Source organism: Suricata suricatta, chromosome 5, assembly GCF_006229205.1.
Source record: "Suricata suricatta isolate VVHF042 chromosome 5, meerkat_22Aug2017_6uvM2_HiC, whole genome shotgun sequence".
NCBI classification, from domain to species: Eukaryota; Metazoa; Chordata; class Mammalia; order Carnivora; family Herpestidae; genus Suricata; species Suricata suricatta.
In genome coordinates, this window is record NC_043704.1 from 70,846,339 (window position 1) to 70,868,568 (window position 22,230).

At 40.8% G+C, this 22,230-nt stretch overlaps 1 protein-coding gene across 9 annotated transcripts in view; it reads right to left on the bottom strand.

Moving 5' to 3' along the window:
• Positions 1–276: 276 nt before the first annotated feature.
• Positions 277–22,230, bottom strand: part of LRCH3 (leucine rich repeats and calponin homology domain containing 3) — a 121,067-nt gene continuing 99,113 nt past the window's right edge. For 4 of the 9 annotated variants that reach the window (XM_029939487.1, XM_029939484.1, XM_029939486.1 and 1 more), the window contains 6 exons: positions 21,292–21,340; positions 20,694–20,801; positions 18,585–18,703; positions 17,651–17,788; positions 9,222–9,299; positions 3,544–5,787 (listed from right to left, as the gene is read on the bottom strand). In XM_029939487.1, coding sequence (XP_029795347.1) covers positions 5,587–5,787; positions 9,222–9,299; positions 17,651–17,788; positions 18,585–18,703; positions 20,694–20,801; positions 21,292–21,340 — 693 coding nt within the window. In that variant the 3' untranslated portion in view covers positions 3,544–5,586. Of the gene's footprint in view, positions 5,788–9,221; positions 9,300–17,650; positions 17,789–18,584; positions 18,704–20,693; positions 20,802–21,291; positions 21,341–22,230 lie in introns of those variants that run through there. The other 5 variants (XM_029939485.1, XM_029939483.1, XM_029939489.1 and 2 more) reach the window with 3 other exon arrangements.

Here is a 22,230-nt window from a genome sequence, read left to right on the forward strand (position 1 = left end):
ATTTTTGAGTGACAAGTGTCCAAATGTGTCACATGTATTGTTTCATGAATTAAACCTTAAATGTAATTCCAAATATAGGGCAATACTGATTTGTATTGCCTTAAAATAATTTAAAATATTGGTCTCAAGGGCCTGTTATGAAGACCCAGTTTCTACTGATGTCCCTTCAGGGAATTAAATAGAGCCTGATGCAGGGCTCGAACCCACAAACTTCGAGATCATGACCAGAGCCGAAGCCAGACGCTTAACCGACTGAACCACCCAGGTGCCCCAGTATGAACATTTTCAAATCAGCCTTTATTTCACGCTATTGAAGTATTGGCTTTTATTTTAATGTCAACGTGTAAGGTGGCATACAGGCAATTTAAAATAACATACATGATATTGACATATTTATACTTAGAACTTAGGCATTATATTTACAGACATACAAATATAGGACAATGTTTTACAAAATCTTTTACTAATTACATGTTTACAACATTTTCAGAAATAAAATGAAATCTGCTGTAAACCATCTCACTGCAATACTTATATAAAAAGGGTTCTAAATATCCATGTTTTCCTTCATTTCTTTAACCATTTTAAGTGCTTAGTTGTTACAATTCATCATACTCATCCGCACAGTCACACACCATTAGTCACTGCTGAGCTGTAGCAAGTAAGAGAAATCAGACTCAATTAGCTGTAAGGCTGTGTTTTTAAAAGCTACTAAAGTGACCTGCTAAGAAGCCCCCTGCTGTGTTCTAGTCAGCTACAAAGGCCCCTCCGCCGGGAGTCGGTCTCCAGAGAACCGCTGGGCTGACAGTCTCTGCAGCTGGGGGGGGGCCCGGGGGCCTGCTGGGCGCGCATGCTCTGCTCACTGCTTCAGTAGGAAGCTCATACGTGGTCAGGTGGAATCGTCAACAACGTCGTCTTCACCCTACACTGCAGTCTAGAAAGGCTGTGTGTGAAATGGTCTTTCCAGTTTTTTCATCTTGGCAAAAGATTCAATATGCTTGATAATTTTCTTTCATTATCAACCAAAACTGTACACAACTTTTTTCTAGAAATTCAAATATAAATTTGAATTAGTTTGATAAAAATATATTAATAAGGTTTCACATTATGTGTGAAATGTGAAATAAGTGGAAATTTCCATTTATTCCTATGGGACAGTCAGTTGTAAATGTCCCAAATGTTGTATTATGTATGTCTTCTGGGGTTATTCCTTGCATTATAGGTGACAAAACAGCCCTGTTCTTTGCTGAGTTTCAAACGACTTCTATTATTTAGAGGCTGTACTGAGGTTTAATGTTGACTAGAAGGAGAAATACCCATCGTTTAAAAATGCACACAAATTCTAAACAAGTTCCAATTGATGGGTCTGTTTGGAACTGTAAATATAATGAGGTCTGGCTCAAAACACTTAAGACACTTTACTTTTGTTCTGTAAGGACCGTGAAGGACCAGGTTTTGAGCTCAAGAGGTTTTATGTTCTTTAATTTTAAATTTATACAAAGTGGTAATGTTCTGTTGAATTTGTTTCCCTGTGAGAACAAGGAGAAAACATTATTTTGACCAGATACTCTACATGATTTTACCCAGTGACTTTTAGATGCTGTATTCATGTGGTAGAGCATATTTTGCTCAAATGCATGCATTGGTAAAGAAAATCCAGAACAATTCACAACCTCAGATAACTAGTATCTTCACAGTCTGTTTACCTGATTTTATGAAGGCAGTGAATACTGAAAGATATGCTGACAACTAACGGGTTCAAATTACAGGGTAAGAAAGACCCTAGTGGCTGAAACTTGAACAAAGCTTCCCTGCTTTGTGTTACCTGAGCCCTTGGGCCCTTTTACTTGGCCCATGACTGAGTGAAGAAGGCACTAGTGGTGGTCAGATGAGCGAGATACACAGCATGCCGTGTTTTAGGATGCCACAGTGGCTTGACTCAGCCATGGAAACTGGCTGTTACCTGAAAGAAATTAAGATACTTGGCCTTTGCTTTATGTTTTACTCTGTTTTCATAATCTTCCATTAGTCAGGAAGACGGAAGTGTATTCTGCTGAGAGTGGAAGGTGTGCGCAGGCCCAAGTGTCCTGGGAGCAGCGTGGGGGGAAGGGGAAGGGAGGGCTCCGTGCAGATGGTGAGGAGTGCGTGTTACCAGCCGAAGGATTTGGAGCCTGTGTGGAGCGTGCTTATTTATAATGTGCAGATAGTAGCAGGATGTCACACACAAACAAGCTTTAAGTGGTGGTGGCCAGCCCGCGTAGCGGGGAGGCCTACGACTCTGGCCTTAGGTACGACTTAACTTCTCTCAAAAGGTTTCACGACGCAAAAATCTAGGCTTACGTTATATGTGTTTTGCCTGGACCTAAGTATTTAGTCCCCAAAACCCAGTTCTGTTATTTTTATTTTGCCTTTCACATGCAGTCCAAGTAATCATAATATAGCTTCTGATTTTAAATGTGGCTGACAGAATGGAGTCATTATTCCCCATATCATACAAACACCTAGCCCTGACACCGTGGTCTCTGCCACATGTGTTGAAAATGCAGATACCCAGGCCTTGCTTTAGACCTACCCGATGAGACTGTATTTTAACAAATGCTCCCGGGGATTCTACTGAACAACCAGTTTTGGAAACCAGAGGACTCCAGAAACAGGAAACCGGTAAGGATAATAGCAGGTCTGTGCTTTCAGGAGAGCTAAATAGCCTTGTGAGGAGACTTCTCTCTGGTATGGGAAACACGCCTACTCTCTAGGAAAGCACAGCCAGTTTAGGCTTCAGTGTTGGGTTCTCAGTAATAACAGAATTAAGTTTCATTTGTGAAGACCAAACAGTTCAATGGAAATGAATATAACCTCCCCTAAAATGGAGGAATGAAGCAAAATATTCCTGTTAGGAATCATGGAAACAGTCCCTTTTAAGAACACTGAAGAGCTCTGTTTAAGCAGATGGCTGGCAGCAGCCGTCCCGTCCTGCTCCGGTTTGGCCAGGTCAGCGCCCAGGTGCTGGGGGTCCTTCCACAGCAGAGGACGGGGGCTGCTGCCTGGCGGGGGCCAGTGCCAGGAGAGCCTGGACCGTCGCTGCAAGCTGGCTCAAACCCTTCTCTTCTAAAATGTGGAGAGGCAAACATAATTGCTCCTGAAATGGGACGACGTAACAGAAAAACAAAGAGAAAACAGGATGAATGTCAATGAACCAAAAAGAAAAAATAAGCACCTCTCCTCTCGTAACAGTCAACTGAGATATGAAGAGGCCGTCCCTGGGGAACTGGCCTCTGTCCATAGGAGTTACACAGAGGTGGTACCTGACATGTCACTTTATTAAAACAACTAGTACAAGTGGACCATTTTGAAAACTGGAAGGAGGACAAGTTACATACACTCCTACATACGACAGAGGATAACAGAATACTATGGAATAAAAGCAATACCCTTCATCCCCGAGACATAAAAGAGCAGTGGAGATCAGTGCAATGAGGCAGGGAAAATGGAAAGGCAGTTCCAAGTTAGCAGATGGCTCAAACCTGACAGGCGGGACATTGTGGGAGCAAGTGCGCTGGAAATCACACACCGCAGGAACGCAAGATGGTCTCCGGCCAGAAGCCAGACTGCTTGTGGGAAAGATGCCCACCAGCTGCGCTACGGAAGAAATGGAAGTATTTCGTATCCTGGTATTTAATGGATTAACTTAGGTGGAGATCTACGATGTGAGTTTAGTCAGGAATACCTTAGTCATATACTTGAAAAGTGTTTATATGTTTGCTTAAGGAAGTTAGAAACTTCTACTGGATTTGCCTCATTAATGTCTTGTTAAGCCTTTCTTGAGAAAGAAAAAGGTAGAGTTTAAGGATAACACCTATCATTAGTGCTTCTTTTAAGACTAAATATTTAGAAAAACACTGCTCTCACAAAGGACAGAAAGAATTCTGGTCCCACTAAAGAGACTACACCTATTAAAAAGATAACTGGACTTTTCAATGGCACTTACTGTATTAGGAAGTTTTACAAAATTAGTTGCAATAAAAAATATAACGTTTATTTTGAACGGGTATTGGTACTTGTGCTTCTTAAAACTTTAACACTTATCTTGATAAAACAAGGTAATTGCAATCTTTTGACCTTACAAAACTAGCAACTCAGTATTAATACTGTGCATACCACTGCCAATGCAGACAAACTATTCTAAAATGAACCTGCAGGGTGTTTTGCTCTTGGGAAGCCTGTTTTCTCTGAGGCCAACTCCCTGATCCCTCCGCCGCAGTGCTCCTCGCTGCGTGTGCTTCAGACATTCCCCCAGAGGCTGGTGCTCTCCACCTGCCAGCGACCTGCAGGGAGCGCGTGTGCTCGGAAGAGAATGTACAGCTACGCCCCCCAAGCCACACACAAGACCACGTGCTTTGTCTTCTAAAGGGACAAAACTCCACAAAACTGAATGGTCTTTGACTCCGAGACATCTTAAAAACAACAAAGCAAATCTTCCCAACTCTGGAAGGCATTACTACTATGTAAAACTCGTTTTCAACACAGTGGTCGGGTCAATGTTTCTGCATTAGTACAACACAGTTTTTTAATGTGTTAATGGTCCCACTTCATATGGAAGAAAGCCAAAGCAATCACACCCTCAGACTGACTTCTACAACAGGGTGTTATGTACCCTGCAATTCCCCTTCCTATGTGAGTTCAGTAGGTTCCTGAATGTTTGTTCAGAGACCCTATTTAGGAGAACTAGAATCTGAATACAACCATGAAGTAGTTTTAAGCAGGAAGGCCAGCAGCTTACACACTTAGGACATCCTGAAGGCAACAATACTCCCTGCCCTGGGTACAGGACAGAGACTGCTGCCTGATACTTTCCCTGCTCCTACTGTTCACGTACCAACTCCTGAACAGCCGAATTCAATACAAGTTCACCTAATAAGACGATTCAAGCATAAAGCTCAGTTCATTGATAATGTATTTTAAATCTACACGATGGGCTCAGAATAGCGATCTAAGGAACCTACCTGATTTTTGGATTGAACATTCTGATCAAATTAAAATTGTTAAGACCAAAGGGCCAGTGCTTCCAGATGTGCAGACAGCAAATGCTTACGTGGCCTCCATACCTCACAATCCAGGGAGACTGCAGGATTTCAGGGCACGGCTCAATGCAGAGATCTTAGTGACCAGCTGCCTCCTCAGCTGGAAAGGGTACAACTATTTTCTTTATGAGCAGTCTTTGAAAACGTTGGAAAAATGGCCACGGGAATTTTATTACATCATGTCATATTCTTCTTCTAAGAACAGGTGCAGGATTGTACCAGAGGCACCTCAGCGCTTGTGATAAGAGGCAAAAGGCCATAGGCCAGGAGAATGGACAAAAGACCAGGAGAAAAATGCTGGTCTTTTGCTCTGTTACCAACCATCAATGCTTACTATTGTGATGGGCTGTTCATCTGCACATACGGGGACAGGATTTATCTGCTTCCCTGGTTAGCTCTTCTGATAGCCAGAAAAAAAGCACATATGTAAATACTTTGTAACAAGAAACAAACCTCCTTTACCAAGCACAGGAATGAGGTGGAAAATCACTGGAGTGCAATCTTTCAGCTAGAGGGGGAAGATCCCGTAATAAAGCAGACAGAGAGTTAACATTAAAGTACAATAAAATGCCACAAAACCCAAAAGCTGGATAGACAGACAGACAAAACTGGATTCTTCTGAATGTGCCCCAAGAGAAAGGAGTGTTTCAACAGTTCTTTTAACGCTGAGGTTTAGCTGAAGGATGTCAGAAGGGGAACAAAGATTGTCCTGTCCAAAGTGTGAGCAGGAAAGGAAAACAGAAAAACAAAGTCAGTGGATCAGAAATACAGAGTTCAGTATAGAATTCAATATGATCATCTCAGTCATACTCACAGAAACACATCCTAGTAACATTTTGTATTATGAAGAATGAAAATAAAATGCTAAACAAAACCACAAAGACTCCTCTTTGTGTGGAGCTTGCTTTCACTCTTAAACAGCAGGATATAATCGACTTGTTGGTGACCAGGGCGGACATTCAGGAAACTGAGCAGAGCTGGGTGATGGCTCAGGGCTGTGTCACCTGCAAGCGGTGAGGTCTGTGCCCGGCAGCCTCTTCCCAGACTCATTCTTCCCTATTGACAAAAAAAGGAATGGGCCAGAAAGCAGAGCCAAGCCTGCATGTGGGCTGAGGAGAGGGAAGTGTTCCGGGAAAGCCAGGTAAATCCAGAAGGGCTGAAAAGTAAGGAGAGCCTACCAGCCAGGGAAACTTGTACCTGGACGCCCCGTGGACTGACTGATGCAGTATTCCTCTCAAAATCACGTCAATATTCCATCTTCACCAAGTCCAAGTTACTAATAATGTACAAGATGAATCTAGAGTGGTAAGGGGCCAGACCCTCCAGCTCATAGATGAAGATATTAAATAAGTAAATAAAAAACCACAGTTGGACTGGAGAACAGGAACATATTCTTTAACCCATAACAGAGTAATTCTAGGACATAAGATACTGGACTCAAACAGATATTTTTATCACCCATTATAGTTTTCTGAATGTAAATACTTAATAAAAGTATGCTGATAAGGAGAATACCCACATGCCCAGCCTTATCAGAGGTTTTTAAGAGTCACCTTATTTTTTAGTGTTTCATTCAGAACTCATAAACTCCTCAAAAGTTATAGAGAAGGGAAATTGTTCACCTTCATACATATTCTCTGACATAAAAATCTGACAAATAAAACATAGGTTTTATGTTATACATTTTCAAAAGTGACATTACATTATAAGTCGAACAGAAACAGAGGTATTTAGGTAAAGACCAGAATGCCTAGACACAAGGGAGAGGTTTCCTCCTGGGGCAGACAGACCTGAGGTTAGTTTGAACCTATGAGTTTATGTATTTATTCATTTTCCTTCACTTTGTTCTAAGCAAGTGACTAACTTTTTAGCAGAAGTAGCATCATAACAGGAACCCGTCTGAAAGTGGTAGTGGTGGTAGTGATGGGGGCACACACTCGGGGAGAAGGCAAAAGGGGAGAGGAAGGGGTGGCCTTCTGGATTTGTCCACTTCCTCTTTCGGGTGGGGGAGACCGAGAGGGAGGAAAGATGTGTCGAGAACCTCAGTCTAACCACCCTGGAAAGATACTTAGTCTTTTAAATTTGTATTTTTTGTCTCCTGCCTTCAAACAGCACAGCACTGGTAGGGACAGGCTGGCCCACGATAAATACTGTTACCCACTGGTTGGCAAATGCTGAATTAAACGCACATTTTAAGGTGGACTGTGTTTTGCTGACTTTTGGCCAGTACATTCTGAAAGAAGTTTAGCGTATGAACTTTAACTCTGGGACACAGGTGGTTCTCTAAAGCCCAGAGGACAGGCGCAATGACTGGAAAGCTGGTAAACAGCATTTGAACAGATCTGATGTCGGCCAAGTCTGCGAACAGGTCTTGCTGTTCGGGGATGTTGCTAGCGCTCTCCTCAGTATGCAGTGCCTCCGTCTACTCACTCTTATCCCTTCTCTGGCTCCCACTCCCTGCACTAACCCACACCACATTCTTTTGTTCCAAGACATGTGCTGTGGCACTGGGGCAGGTCGGGGGCATTCTGGGTAATGTGATGATCAGGTGGGAACATCTTCAACACACAGAAGGAAGCACTGACCACTAGTGTGTATGTAGGAATATTAGAAACTGCTTATTAATGTGGACAAAATGCATGCTATTGGCTTTGAAACCTTACTGACGCTCTCTTACTATGTTTAACAATGGTCTGTTCTAAAAGAGATGATGAGCCTTTAGAAAACAGTATGATGTAAAAATGAAAAATCTGCTTTTATTTGTCCACAGGAACAGAAAAAGGTCCTTGCTAACTACCAAAAATGTAAATTTCAGTTCTTTTTATAACTTGGGTTAAAAAAAAAAAACCACAAAAGAAAACTGTGAGAAATAACTAGTAGAATTACAATCTACTTAATCGCAGGGACAGACCCCAGCCGACGCGGACGCTCTCTGGCCCTGGGTCTCTCTCCTCTGCAGCACGTGCAGGAGCTCAGGGAGGAGGCCGCCCACGGGACCGGTGGTGCTGGGCCCGCCTCGGCTCCAGGGGGCTGAGAGAGGGACGGGGACAGGTGAAGGGTGACTGTTGTGAAAGCTGTTAAGACAAAGGGCTTACGTTCAAGAGAAACACAGGAGTTGAGTCGGGCCAATCCGGGGTTCTGACCACTAATTAAGAAAGTGATAGAAAAGAGTCCTGTTTTATGATGACAGGAACTGTAAGGGTGCTGATTCATGGGAAAAAGAATCAAATAGTATCAAGTTGTTATTTCTTTAAGTGTATCTATGTCTCCTGTCATCAAAAACAGTCGTTTTTAAGAGTACTGTGCTTAGTTGGTTTAACACAGTTGTTTTTAAAAGGGTAACTGAATAAAAAATGTATGAAGTTCATGTCTCTTAATTCCATCTATAGAGTTTAACTATTTGTAACATTAAAGGGCAAGGAAGCTGTAACTGAGGAACCTGGAGACAGTAAACCTCAAGAGCAGGACAAGTGCCTAGAAAAAGCCTCTTGTGTGCTACATTCCAGAGTCTTAGGGCTTAGTGGAGACACTGGTGAAATCCGAATCGAGTCTGTCAGTTAGCTCCCAGTGCTGTCCCAGTGTTCGCTAGTCTGGACGACACACTGCGTTTATATAGACGTTAGCAGTACAGCTAAAGTGTACACACAACTCTCTGCTATTTCTGCAAAATATTTCTAAGTCTAAAATTATTTCAAAATAAACATTTTAAAAAAATATTCAAGTAAGTGTTAAAAAACCTCAAGCCAACTGAAGCCTTCTGAGTCTGAGACGCACTCACCCTGAAGCAGACTCTTGTGGATGAAGAGGTACGCAAGGCTCACGGCCACTAGGAGTGTTTAGGGAAACAGCAGAGTAACGGTTTTGATTACTTAGAATGACTTACTTATTACCATAATTTTAAATTTCTATGTGTATTAGTCTTTTGCTTGGTCCTTGGAAATAATTAAGGAAAACTGCTCAGAAGTATACTGACTGACTCTAGTAACAAAATCAACGTTAGTAGTCATCAACTTGGTTCAGGACTAGTCCTCTAAGATTTTTAGATACTGACATTTCTGAAAAATTTTAGAAAAATAATACCTAAGTCTGAGATGAGGAACTGGCAGCATCATTTAGGCAACATAAAAATGATAAATTTATTACCTGAGGTACACCGATTTTTCTGCAAGCTTCTAGGAAATTCTCCACATTCCGCCTGCATTTTGCCATTGTTAATTTAGGCTACAAAGGAAGGAAAATGTGGGGTTACTATCGAAGTTTTAAAAATTTCTTATTTTAAAAATCCTCTTGTCACAATTCCTTCGTCAATTCAGCACTCCGGACCATAGGGTCAGCAAGCTTCCTTGAAGGATCAGATAATAAATCTGTTAGTCTTTAGGGCCATATGATCTGCTAAGAGCTTGAAAGCCACTGCAGACAACATATAAGCAAATAGGTGTTCCCAGTAAAACTTCATTTACAAAAGTAGGTGCTGGGCTTGGACCACAGTCTGCCACTCTACTTTAGACATGTGACTTTGATTTTTGTAAGGTAAGTGCTAAATACAGAGAAATTTTAGGGGGATAGTTTAATTTTTTTTCCATTTTAAAATAATACACAGTAAAGAAAATATGTAGAAATAGGAAGGAAATTACCCACAACCTCAACATTCACATTTAACCACAGTCAACACTGTGGTTCATTTTCTTGTCTTTATTAAAAGATAATTTTATTAAAAAAATTTTTTAATGTTTCTTTTTGGGAGGGGGCACAGAGAGAGGGAGGCACAGAATCCGAAGCAGGCTCCAGGCTCTGAGCTGTGAGCACAGAGTCTGATGCGGGGCTTGAACCACTGAGCCATGAGATCATGACCTAAGCCGAAGTCAGACACTTAACCGACTGAGCCACGCAGGTGCCCCTAAAAGAAGATAATTTTTTTAAAAAAATCAACAGCTTTTGCTCAAAAATATGTTAAAGATGTATCATGTTTCTATTCCATATCAAATTCAACTGAAAGTTTTTAAACATTTGTATTTTTATTAAAAAAATTTTTTTAATGTTTTTATTTATTATTGAGACAGAAACAGAGCATGAGTGGGGGAGGGTCAAAGAGAGAAGGAGACACAGAATCTGAAGCAGGTTCCAGGCTCTGGGCTGTCAGCACCGAGCCTGACGTGGGGCTCAAACCCACGAACCGTGAGATCATGACCTGAGCTGAAGTCAGCCAATCAACTGACTGAGCCACCCAGGCGCCCCTATTTTTATTATTTTTTAAATTTTATTTATTCTGAGAGAGAGAACACAAATAAGGGAGGGGCAGAGTGAGAATCCTGAGAGAGGAAGAGAGGGAGAGAGAGAGACACAGAATCCCAAGCAGGCTCAGTAATGTAGAGCCCTCGATGAGGGGCTTGAACTCCCGAACCTTGAGACCATGACCTGAGCTGAAATCAGATGTCAGATGCTTAACCATTTCCCAGAAAGATTAACAAACTCAAGTGTTCGAATTCATTGACTGGTTTCCCATATGTGTGAGCATCAGGCATGGAAGCCAAATGTCTGTACAAACTCCGCCTTTACGGGCTTTTCACACAGGTAAGCAGATGGGAGCCTTAACCATCTCTAGGAAACAAAGGCTTTCCGGACGGTTACCTGGACTTTCTTCAAAGATGGAATATGATACGACATCATGAAAAGAGGAAATGTGATAACTACATAAGAGTGTTCAAAGGCAGTATTATAATTTACACCTGCGACAGGTAGCAAGGGCAGGACTGGCTTTATTATAAAACACAAAAAGGTGGGATGAAAGGAAAATAGTAATTTTTTAAAAAATATTTTAAATATTTTATTTTTAAAGTAGTCTCTGTGTAGACCCAATGTGGGTCACAACCCCAAGATCTAAAGTCATAAACTCCACCAACCTGAGCCACCCAGGCACCTCAATAATAATTTTTAAATTTCAAATTGAAAAACTTAGAAAAAGGTACAGAAAGAGGACAGGCATTAGGTTTCAAGGAGAGCACCCATTCTTTCCTATGCTGCGTTCTTCTATCATTGAAGTAAAAAAGTTTGTTTTTTGGGGGGGGTTTCTGGGTGCCCCCCCAAAGTTAAGTGCCTGACTTGGGCTCAGGTCATGACCCCACAGCTTGTGAGTTCCAGTCCCGCACAGGGCTCTGTGCGGACAGCTCAGAGCCTAGAGCCTGCTTCAGATTCCGTGTCTCCCTCTCTCTGCCCCTCCCCCACTTGCACTCTGTCTCTCTCAAAAACAAACTTTAAAAAAAAAATAAAAAGCTTTAAAAGAGTGAAACAAATGGTAGAATCAGGATCTATTAAACAGGAGGAGGAGAACAGCAATGGGGGTTCACATTGGCTACTTTACAGTGGGGCTGGGCACAAGTGATGATGTGGTCTTCTCAACTCCTGGCTAAAGAGAGAGGTCAGGTGAACTGAGGCACAAAGGAAAAGTCACTGTGGTGAAAGCTATCATGACACGGGTTTTACTTTAAGGGAAGTTGGGCAAATAAAGAAACACAAGACCACTGTTTTTCACTTCAGAGAGTTTTTCAGTGGCTAGAAATTCTCTCCCTATACCCGCTTCCCTGTCTGCCTTTAAAAATGCAAGTAGAAACAATGTAATTAGCTTCTCTTATTACCAAGGGACATTAGCTAAGCAAATAAGGATCCTGATCTGAGTCTGGGAGAGAAGGCTGGGGGAGTGCACACGGCACCACAGACTCTACAAAAGAAAGGGATTGGGCATTTCATTCTACAAAAGAAGGACCCCTACATTTCTGAAACTCCACCATTCAGATGCCAACATCTATGGGAAGAGTGAAATAGGTCTGACTCCGTAGGTAGAAAAACAACTTGGTTTTTATGTAAATGAAATGCTAAAAGGATGGAAGTCATGTCACTAAGTTAAAACTGGCTGAGGAATCACCACCATCTCAGAAAAAAGGAAAAGAAAAGGCTCAGTCAGAACAGTGGTCATGGAGACTAACTCAACATTACCTCCACGAAGGCTACTAGAATCTTAAGACATAGAAGACGCCTGTGTTTGTGGGATGGGGCGGGAGAGGAGGGCGGGAAGGAGAATAGGAATCTTCCTTTGAGATCCCCTGTAGAGAGCAGGGTAATGACTGATGAAAGCAAAAAGGAATGAGGAACATCAACAAGCTCTCCGCCCAGTCATTTCTTCCTTTTAGCATTAATCTCAATTCCAGGGATGTAGGTCAATGTTTCAAAACTGGGATCAAACTCCTTCTAGTCTAATGCAAGTGATGAATCTGTCCTTGAGAAGAATACACATGCATGCAAATTAAGGAGTTCATGGAGCCCTACAAGTGCTTGATCCCAGGCTACATACAAATCCCTGCCTCTATGTGTCCAGTAGAATGGCTAGTCAAAAAGACTCATAGGGTAGATTCCCTATCACTCTGGAGTACAGAAGGACTCATAATTTTGCCTTAAGTCAAATCTCAGAGAACCTGCTATTCCCAAAAGCTTTTCTAGAAGTTTGGATGACATAACATATGGTTTTAGATAGCCATGCACAGCCTGCTCTAATTCTTTAATGAATGACCTGATCTAAATAGAAATCTTATGTAAGTAATTTCAACAAGAGCATAACCTATACCTAAAGGAATAAGAAATAAATAACTTCACTATTCTGAAATTTGAAATGATTCAGAATTCTTAAAGGTTATATACCTTGGTGAAATGGTTCCTTCAGTGAGTTCTCATATTACAATATTTATAGTGATTTTTGATATGGTTTACTAGTGCACTTCTAAGAAAGTAAACTGTACTCGTAACACCTATGCCTATTAAGCAACCAAAGAGCAGTTTATCAAACATCACTGATCCTCCCAAATAACACAAAATATGAATTATAACTTAATGTTTGCAAACACACGTGCCTTTCTGACTTCCTTTTGAAACGTGTGGATAACCTACGGCGAAACCACCCTGAATGTGCCTGATCTAGTCTAAAATGCTTGGGCATAAGACCTCTCCTTACAATAAGGGGTTTTTCCCAGAGTGGCTAAAATGAACAAATCAAGAGACTGTAGATGCTGGCGAGGGTGTGGAGAGACGGGCACCCTCCTACACTGTTGGTGGGAAGGTAAACTGGTGCAGCCGCTCTGGAAAACAGTGTGGAGGTTCCTCAAAAAACTATCCATAGAACTCCCCTATGACCCAGCAATAGCACTGCTGGGGATTTACCCAAGGGATACAGAAATGCTGAGGCATAGGGGCACATGTACCCCAATGTTCACAGCAGCACTGTCAACAATAGCCAAAACATGGAAAGAGCTAAATGTCCATCACCTGATGAGTGGATCAAGAAGATGTGGTATATATACACGATGGAGTACTACATGGCAATGAGAAAGAATGAAATCTGGCCATTTGTGGGAAAGTGGATGGACCTCGAGGGTGACATGCTAAGCGAAATAAGCCAGGCAGAGAAGCACAGATACCATATGTTTGCACTCATAGGTCTAACAGGAAAACAGGAGAAACCTAACAGAGGACCATGGGAAGGGGAAGAGGGAAAGAGAGTTGCGGAGAGAGAGGGATACAAAACTTGAGAGCCTATTGAATACTGAAAACGAACTGAGGGTGGAAGGGGGAGGGGGAGGGGGGAAGAGAGGTGGTGGTGATGGAGGAGGGCACTTGTGGGGAAGAGCACTGGGTGTTGTGTGGAAACCAATTTGACAATAAACTATTTAAAATAAATAAATAAATAAATAAATAAAAATTTAAAAAATAAGGGGTTTTTCTTTGAATTGGGTGAAAGAAATCATAGTTTTTGCAATATATCAAGAACGTGTTTTTTAAGTTATATACTCAGAGTTGTAATTAGCCAGTTCTCAAAAAATTACAATTAAATCACCATGTTTTAATGTAGCCATAAAGAAATTGTTATGGTTTTTCATTTGTATCTGGCTTTAACTTTATATTCTCATCACAAAAAAACTTCTAAGAGAGAAAGTGACAAAGCTCTCTGTATGGTCAGTAGAACAAAATAAGGGAAGCAACAGTCTAATATGAAGGAGGATAATCCATAGAAAAGAAAGACAGACATAAATATTTATACTGAAATCTAGCACTATAACAGAAACTCCATTAACATAATACTGACTTACTCATAAAATTATTATCACAATTTCAAAGTAGGGATTCTTGGTTTTGTTGGATTTTTTGCTTTTAATTAAAATGCTATACAATTTTCAACTGGGTGGCTCAAAATCCATTTTTTTACTCCCAAATGTTATAATTTGGGAAGTTTTAACATGTTTTTCTTTTTTTTAATGTTTACTTATTTATTTTCAGAGAGCAAGTGAGAGAGAGGGAAGGGCAGAGACAAAGGGACAGAGAGAATCCCAAACTCTGTGCTGTCAGCACAGAGCCTGATGCGGGGCTTGATCTCACAAACTGAGAGATTCAGGTGCCCTGAAAAGACCTTTTTTGATTTTTTTAAAAAACATTTATTTATTTTGAAAGACAGAGAGCACACAGAGAGTCAGAGAGAGGAAATTTCAAGCAGGCTCCACGCTGACAGCCTAGAGCCCAACTTGGGACTCGATCCCACCCAACGGTGAGATCATGACCTGAGCCAAAAGCAAGAGTTGGAAGCTTAACCAACTGAGCACTCAGGCGCTCCTGATTTTGGTTTTTTAAAGAGGGATTAATGTTCTGGAGAGGTTGGAACACTTGTAACTCCCCTCTGTACCTTCTGTTCTATCACGGGATATGTACTCAATGCGGAGCTCTTTAGTTTTGTTGGTGATTTCACTAGTACGTTTTAAATGCTCTCCTCTCACGTGACACCCATATTTCTTTGACTGAAAGAAAGTCCAAGTGTTTCATTTCTTTAGACAGTTAAGTGTTTGTAAAAACAGTTTTATTTTTTCTACATGTATTTCACATTCTTACATGGAAGGCACTGTCCTCCAGGAGTCGAGGTAAAGAACCTCAGTCACCCTTATTTTCAAACTTCCCTTTCTGCATTAGCTGCTTGCTACTTCCTACGTACTTTTCTCTCCTGGAAAGGAAAAATGACAGAGTTGTCCTTTTCTTAAATTATTCTTAAAATAATTTTTTTCCTTAGTCCAGCTGACAGAAACTGGGAAGAATGCAAAGTATGAATAAACCCTTTCCTTACTGGTGTTGCCGAATAATACGTCAATTCCTAGTCTCTTAATCACCACCTTTAGGACCAAAACCAAGTGTTTTAAGTCTCTGGGAGCACAGAGGACTTTGGTAGTGCTGCTCCTCTCTGCCTTTCCTGCACAAAACTGAAGGCCTGTTTTCAGAGGCCTCTAAGAAAAAAGCGGCTGCCGATTTTCCCTAGAAGCAAATGCAGCATGCTATCTGTAGATGTGCTAGAGAGGATAAGGCCACGTCATTGCCCTTGGGACTTTGGTAACAAAGCAGCGCTTATAATTAGAAGCAAAGTCCTTGAGAGGGATAAATGATTTGCATCTGGAGAGGCAGCAAGTTGAATGTCCACAAGTGGCCATCTATAGGCCTAGATACAACTGCAATTTGAGTAAAGAGTTTGTAAAAGGAAGTGACTGCTAAATAATAACAAATAACCAGAAAATGAGATGAGGTCAGGCTTTTTGAAAGGTTAGATGATGGAACAGTATCGGGGCGCCTGGGTGGCTCAGTCAGTTAAGCATTCGACTCTTGATTTCGGCTCAGGTCATGACCTCAAGGTTTGTGATTCTGAGTCCCATGTCAGGCTTTGCGTCCTGCCTGTGCTTGCACGCGCACGCTCGTTCTCTCACTCTCTCTCAAAATTAATAATCATAAAAAAAAAGAACAGTATCCATTCAGAATCATCAAAAGAGGGTGTCACAACAATAACTATTAAATGCAGTGGGAACCTACATTATATCCTGGCTGCGTGTGTGTGTGTGTGTGTGTGTGTGCGCGCGTGTGCGTGTGCGCATGCACGCGCTGGGTGCAGGGAGAGAAGAGAGCACAGCTATAAAAGATATTCTTGGAACAGCTGGGGAAATCCGCATCTAGATTATGGATGCTGTTGGTGCTTCCCCCAGTGACACGTCAGCTAGCCTGTGCGTCCATCCCCACCTTCCACCTCCGGCCTGGGCTGGCTGCTGTGGCTTATTATATCCCCTTCTCAGTTTCAGCCTGATCCCACAGAAGCACAGGAGTGTGAGTCACACCTCTCTCCCATCTGGAGGCAGGCGGGCTCAGCCCCCATGTGAGTCATTGGCTACAGGCTGTAGAGAAAAGCAAGGTGGCCTGGGACAATTCTCTGAAATATTTAGAGAGTAAAGTTTTATAATATATGCAATTGAATAGTTACAATTAAAATACCAATACACGTGCACATACACACAAACATAAGCAAAGCAACCTTGCAAAATGAAATAAATGTCAGGTCTAGGTAGATGCTTTGAGAGTGTTCCTTGAGGGGGGGGCGCCTCAGTGGCTCAGTCAGGAGAGTGTCCAACTTCAGCGCAGGTCATGACCTCACAGTTTGTGAGCTCAAGCTCCACGTTGGGCTCTGTGCCGACAGCTCAGAGCCAGGAACCTGCTTCAGGTTCTGTGTCCCTCCTCTGCTCGTGCTCTCTCTCTCAAAAATAAAACTTTAAAAAAATGTTCCTTGTATTATTCTTCTAACTTTTCTGAAAGTTTGAAATTTTTATAATGAAAATTTGAAGGGGGGAAAACTTGTCTTCTGTGAGTTGCCATCCTCATACTGACTTCTGTATCTGACCAGCAGTTGAAAGAAAACCTGCCAGTCCTCCTGAACGCATGCTCGTTTTCACCTACAGTTGGTCACTAGATCATGTCAATTCCACTCCCAAAATATATTCCTCACTCTAAATTGCAATTATAGTCATATGTCCCCTCTCAGATTGTTTCTGCATTGTCGACACTAAGATAAACATCTAACTCTGACACGGCACATAACATCACTGTCACATGGCCCTTGGCTTACCTCTCCAGCTACATCTCCCACCATTTACACCTGTAACTTTGTGCATCACCATCCTAAGCAACTTATGAGTTCCTTGAATATACCAAGATACCTATCTTTTGAATCGAGGCATATTATGACCAGAATGCCTTCTCCCCTTTCTGTTATGCTGGAAAATTCCTTTTTTTTTTTTAAAATAATCTCAGTCATTGTTTTCTTGAACGTAATCTCTCTGCCCAATGGAGCTTGAACTCCTGATCTGCAGATCAAGAGTCGCATGCTCTACTGACAGAGCCAGCCAGGCGCCCCCATGCTGGCAAATTCCTACTCAAACTGTAAGACTAGTTCAAATTTTACCTCCTTTGGGCAGACTTTCCTGAACTCTCCAGGCAGAGTTAAGTGGTCCCTTTTTTGTATTCCTACAGCAATCTCTTACATACCTCTCTTGGAACATTTATCACAGTTATGAATCATTGTTTACATGCCCATTTTTTCACTAGTAGAAAGGAGACCCCGGAAGGCAAGGAGTGGACTATTCATATTTGTATCCGTAGCATTTTGCATAATACCTGCCGTTGTACATAATATATGTCTCATGAGTAGCCAATGCTTTTTAGTATTATATACTTACTACAGCTGGTGAGGGGACGTGGATGCTTGGGACAGATCGAGGCCGCACATGATTGGCCAAATGACAAAGAACAACACCATCGGTTAGAGCTGCTCCCAGATCACAAGGCAGTGATACTTTCAGCCGGTACTCAATATGCTAAAAGAACAGGAACATGTGTAATACATTAACTGAAGTGGCTGACACAGGACATAATGGAGTTACAATGAAATACTATATCTAATTAAGAATCAAGATAAAAAGCAAATAACTTAAATACCACAAACCCTATTTTACTTATTTTATTCATTTATGTTTTTGAGAGCAGGGCAGACAGAGAGGGGGAGAGAGAATTTTAAGCAGGCTCCGTGCTAGGCATGGAGCCTGATGTGGGGCTTGATCTCAAGACTGTGAGATCACGGCCTGAGCCAAAATCAAGAGTCAGACACTTAACTAAGCCACCCAGGCACCCAAGTACCACAATCCCTATTTTATCCTTCCATCCTAAGTCAGTAACTCAAGGAGATCTAATACATACACATGGCAGCCAGGCCACAGTGGTAGAGAATACTACATGAGGAAATTATTTACAATTTTATGCTTAAAAATAAAAGAGAACTAGATTCTCTTTCAGTTCCAAAATAAAACGCTATATGTCAGTGTGAAATGTATATGTGTACATATATATAAATTATTACTACTCTTACAAGATTTCTGTACATGAGGCAGAAAAAGTTTTTAAGGCTAGGGATTGAGCTTTATAGAATAACCCATCTCATTTTCCTAGCAAACAGATGAAAAGAATGACCTTAATAGCAAAATCTCTTTCATGTTTACCACACAGTGGGCACTTGCTGATTTTATTAAAAATTTTAAGTCAAATAAACAAGCGATTGCAGGGTTAGCACTCTAGCAATAACAATGCAAAAGAACAATTCAAACGTGATGTACATACTTTCCGTAGCTGATCTATTAACTCCAGCTCTTCCTCTCTCTGTCTTGAACTGGGTCTTGTTACGGGATCTGGAGAATCAGTGGTGGGTGCAGAAGGTGACAGAAGGGGTGAAGCACGACCTAAACAAATGTGAGTATGTGAGACAGAAAGGCGATTGCTACTGCTGGAAAAATCTGCAGCTCCACCTGACACAGGTTTCTCACAAGTATAGCACTTTTCACTTCTGGACTGACTCTTTCAAAAAGTTTTTATTAAGAAAAGTTTCAAATATACACAAATATAGGGAGAACAGTATTAAACACTAACAAATGTCCATTACCCATTTAGCTCAACTAGTTTTGATTAAAAATGATTCCACTGAAAAAATACATACAGAAAATTATGCAAATCATAAGCCAACAGCTCAATAAATTATCTCAAAGTGAACATGATGAGGTCAATAAATGCGATTATTACCAACACCCAAAAGCTGCTCTCATGATCCCTACCATCAGTACCTAATGGTTCCTTCCAACTACATAGGTCCTGGCTATGTACTTCTTGATTTGTAACACCACAGATTAGTTTTGTCTAGTTTTGAACTTTCTATAAATGAAGCCAAACTGTATGTATGTCTGTATGCATGCTTTTGTCTATCTATAAGATTTATCCATATTATATGGATTAATTAGTTCATTTGTTTAAATTTTTTAAAATGCTTTTTATTTATTTTTGAGAAACAGAGACAGTGCGAGAAGGGGAGGGTCAGAGAGAGAGAGGAAGACACAGAATCTGAAGATAGGCTCCAGGCTCTGAGCTAGCTGTCAGCACAGAGCCCGATGTGTGGCTTGAACCACGAACGTGAGATCATGACCTGAGCCGAAGTCAGATGCTTAACCGATTGAGCCACTCAGGCACCCCTAATTAATTCATTTTTATTGCTTATATGGTATCCCGTTGTACAAACACACCACAATTATTTTTCCATCGTACCAGTCATGGACATTCTGTTTGGGGCTATTATGAATAATGTTGCTATAAATATTTTTGTAAATATCTTGGGGTATACATGCTTACATAGTTCAGAAAGCAAAGCTGTTGGTGACAGGATATACAAATGTTCAACATTATGAGATAGTGGAAATAGTTTTCCATTAGTTTACAATCCCATATGCAGTGTATCTCTGGTTTGATTTGAAATCTCACTGTGAGGGCATCTATCAGTTATACTCAAAATAGTTATTTTTTATTTGAAATGTTTGTTTCCACTCCCAGGTAACTTCTTTGGAGGCCAGGGAGATGTATATTAACTAAAAAACTAAAAAGTAGATATTTTTAAAAAATAATTACTGATTCATTTCTTTAAGAACACATAAAATACCTTTTATCAACAGAAAAATCTGAAAAAGAGCTCATTACAAAGAAAAGGAACATTCCCTAAAAGCTAAGAGTATTTTATTTGTTCCAATCTATAACCTCCTTTGGGTAATGCTAAGAACTCGTTAAATTGTAACAAGATCCTCCTGTTTTTGTTTTTTCAATGCTTTTTTTTTAAATTTTTGAGAGAGATTGACAGACAGGGAGGCAGAGCACGAGTAGGTAAGGGGTAGATAGAGAGGGAGACCCAGAATCCGAAACAGGCTCCAAGCTGTCAGCATAGAGCCAATGTAGGGCTCAAACTCATGAACTGCGAGATCATGACCTGAGCCAAAGTTGGATGCTTAACTGACTGAGCCACCCAGGCGCCCCAAAGATTCTCTTGCTTTACTATTAGTGAGATCAGAGTTTAAAGCTTTTGCCAATGTGACATTTCAGGGTAAAAGTTTAAAAGCATACAAGAGTAGGGGCGCCTGGGTCGCTTAGTCAGTTAAGCATCCAACTTTGGTTCAGGTCATGATCTCGCAGTTCGTGGGTTTGAGCCCCGCCTTGGGCTGTGTGCTGACAGCTCAGAGCCTGGGGCCTGCTTTGGATTCTGCATCTCCTTCTCTCTCTGCCCCTCCCTGGCTCACACTCTGTCTCTCTTTCTCTCTCTCAAAAGTAAATAAACATAAAAAAGAAAGAAAAGCATACAACAACAGTTAATGCCATTATATAAAGCACCCTCCCCCCTTCTTAGTCCCTGTGACTTACCTTTACTTCCCTCTGCCCTGACAGCTGCTCGGTGCAGGAAGCTTTCAGGGCGCGGGGCCTGGTTTCTCTGAATAGCAGCAGGAAAAGAATATGCAGGGGAATGATGAACTACATCAGCATGGAAAAGCAAAATAAGATTAAAGGAGATGGAAAAAAATTAAATATAACAATAGAGACATGTAAAAAAAAGTTCAATCAACGGTATAAAAGATCAAATTAAACATGATATAAAATGATAATTTTGTTTATTAACACAAAATCTAGTATAGAAAAGTAACCTTGAAATCAGGAAGGTTTTCTTGCATTTTTAATTGTCACGTTATTTTTGGTACGTCAGTAAAGAGACAATGCGTGTTAATATAGTGAATAGATTCTCTTGCAAAGCTATAGCCCTGCTAGCTCACGCTCATTTGTTCACATCAAATGGTTGAGGAGTTGAATTAAAAAATGGAACATGTGTATAAAGTTCCCGATTTTGGGTCTGATTTCCCATCTCAGAAAAGGAAGTCACAGCTCTCTAAGAGGTAATTTATTAGGAAAATTTTGGTAAAGAATTATTCTTGATGTGGTTAAATTGTACCTTTGTGTCTGTTCTTACCTGTTTCTGTTGTAGGTGAACTTGATACGGTATTAGATCTGTCATCGGTCTGTAGACAAATAGAGATATATCAATAATTATTATTCAGGAAGAGCTACTTTCCACATTTATGATTACTTTGGGATAAAAGAAAACAATCATGCAAGTCTCTTTTAAAATTAAGTCTAGAAATAAGAATTTGGAGTTAAGGCCAAACTTTTTAGTTACTTCTGTAAGATACAAAGTTTATATAATGCATTCTCTAAAGATAGTTCTATTATATAACAGGTCTTCTCTATGATTATGAAAAATGATCATCCTAAGGCAGAAAATTTTATTGGGAAATGCACAGGGGAGAATACTTTTATTTTCTAGCATAGTTTCTAAAGTATTTTTCTCTACCTCTGGAGAGTAAAATTTAATGTATTAAGAAAAAATGATGAAGATTTCTTCATTTCAGTTAGAAAATAAGGTGTTTAAAGATGATTGATAGATAGCTGTTATTTCCAGACTAGCATTTAAATCCAAGATATTTTTACTTCACTGACCAAAGAGAAATGTAAAAAGGGGGAAGAGCTAGCTCAACATGTATAAAGTTCACCTAAAAAAAGAGAAATGTAATTAAGCTAATTTAAAAACAAGTGTTGGTTGGATGCGTTAAAGACAATGAAGACTTGGCAGGGGAGTAGAATCAAGAAAGGTTAGAGTAACCACTTTCAAGGCCTTGACATCTGGACCCAATAAATTAAACATTTTACAACTTTGTTTAATTTTTAATTTTTTTTATTTTTGAGAGTGAGGGAGACAGTGAGCAGGGGAGGGGGCAGAGAAAGAGGGATACACAGAATCCAAAGCAGGCTCCAGGCTCTGAGCTGCCAGCACAGAGCCTGATGTGAGGCTCGATCTCATGAACCACATCATAACCTGAGCCAAAGTTGGATGCTTAACTGAGTGAGCCAC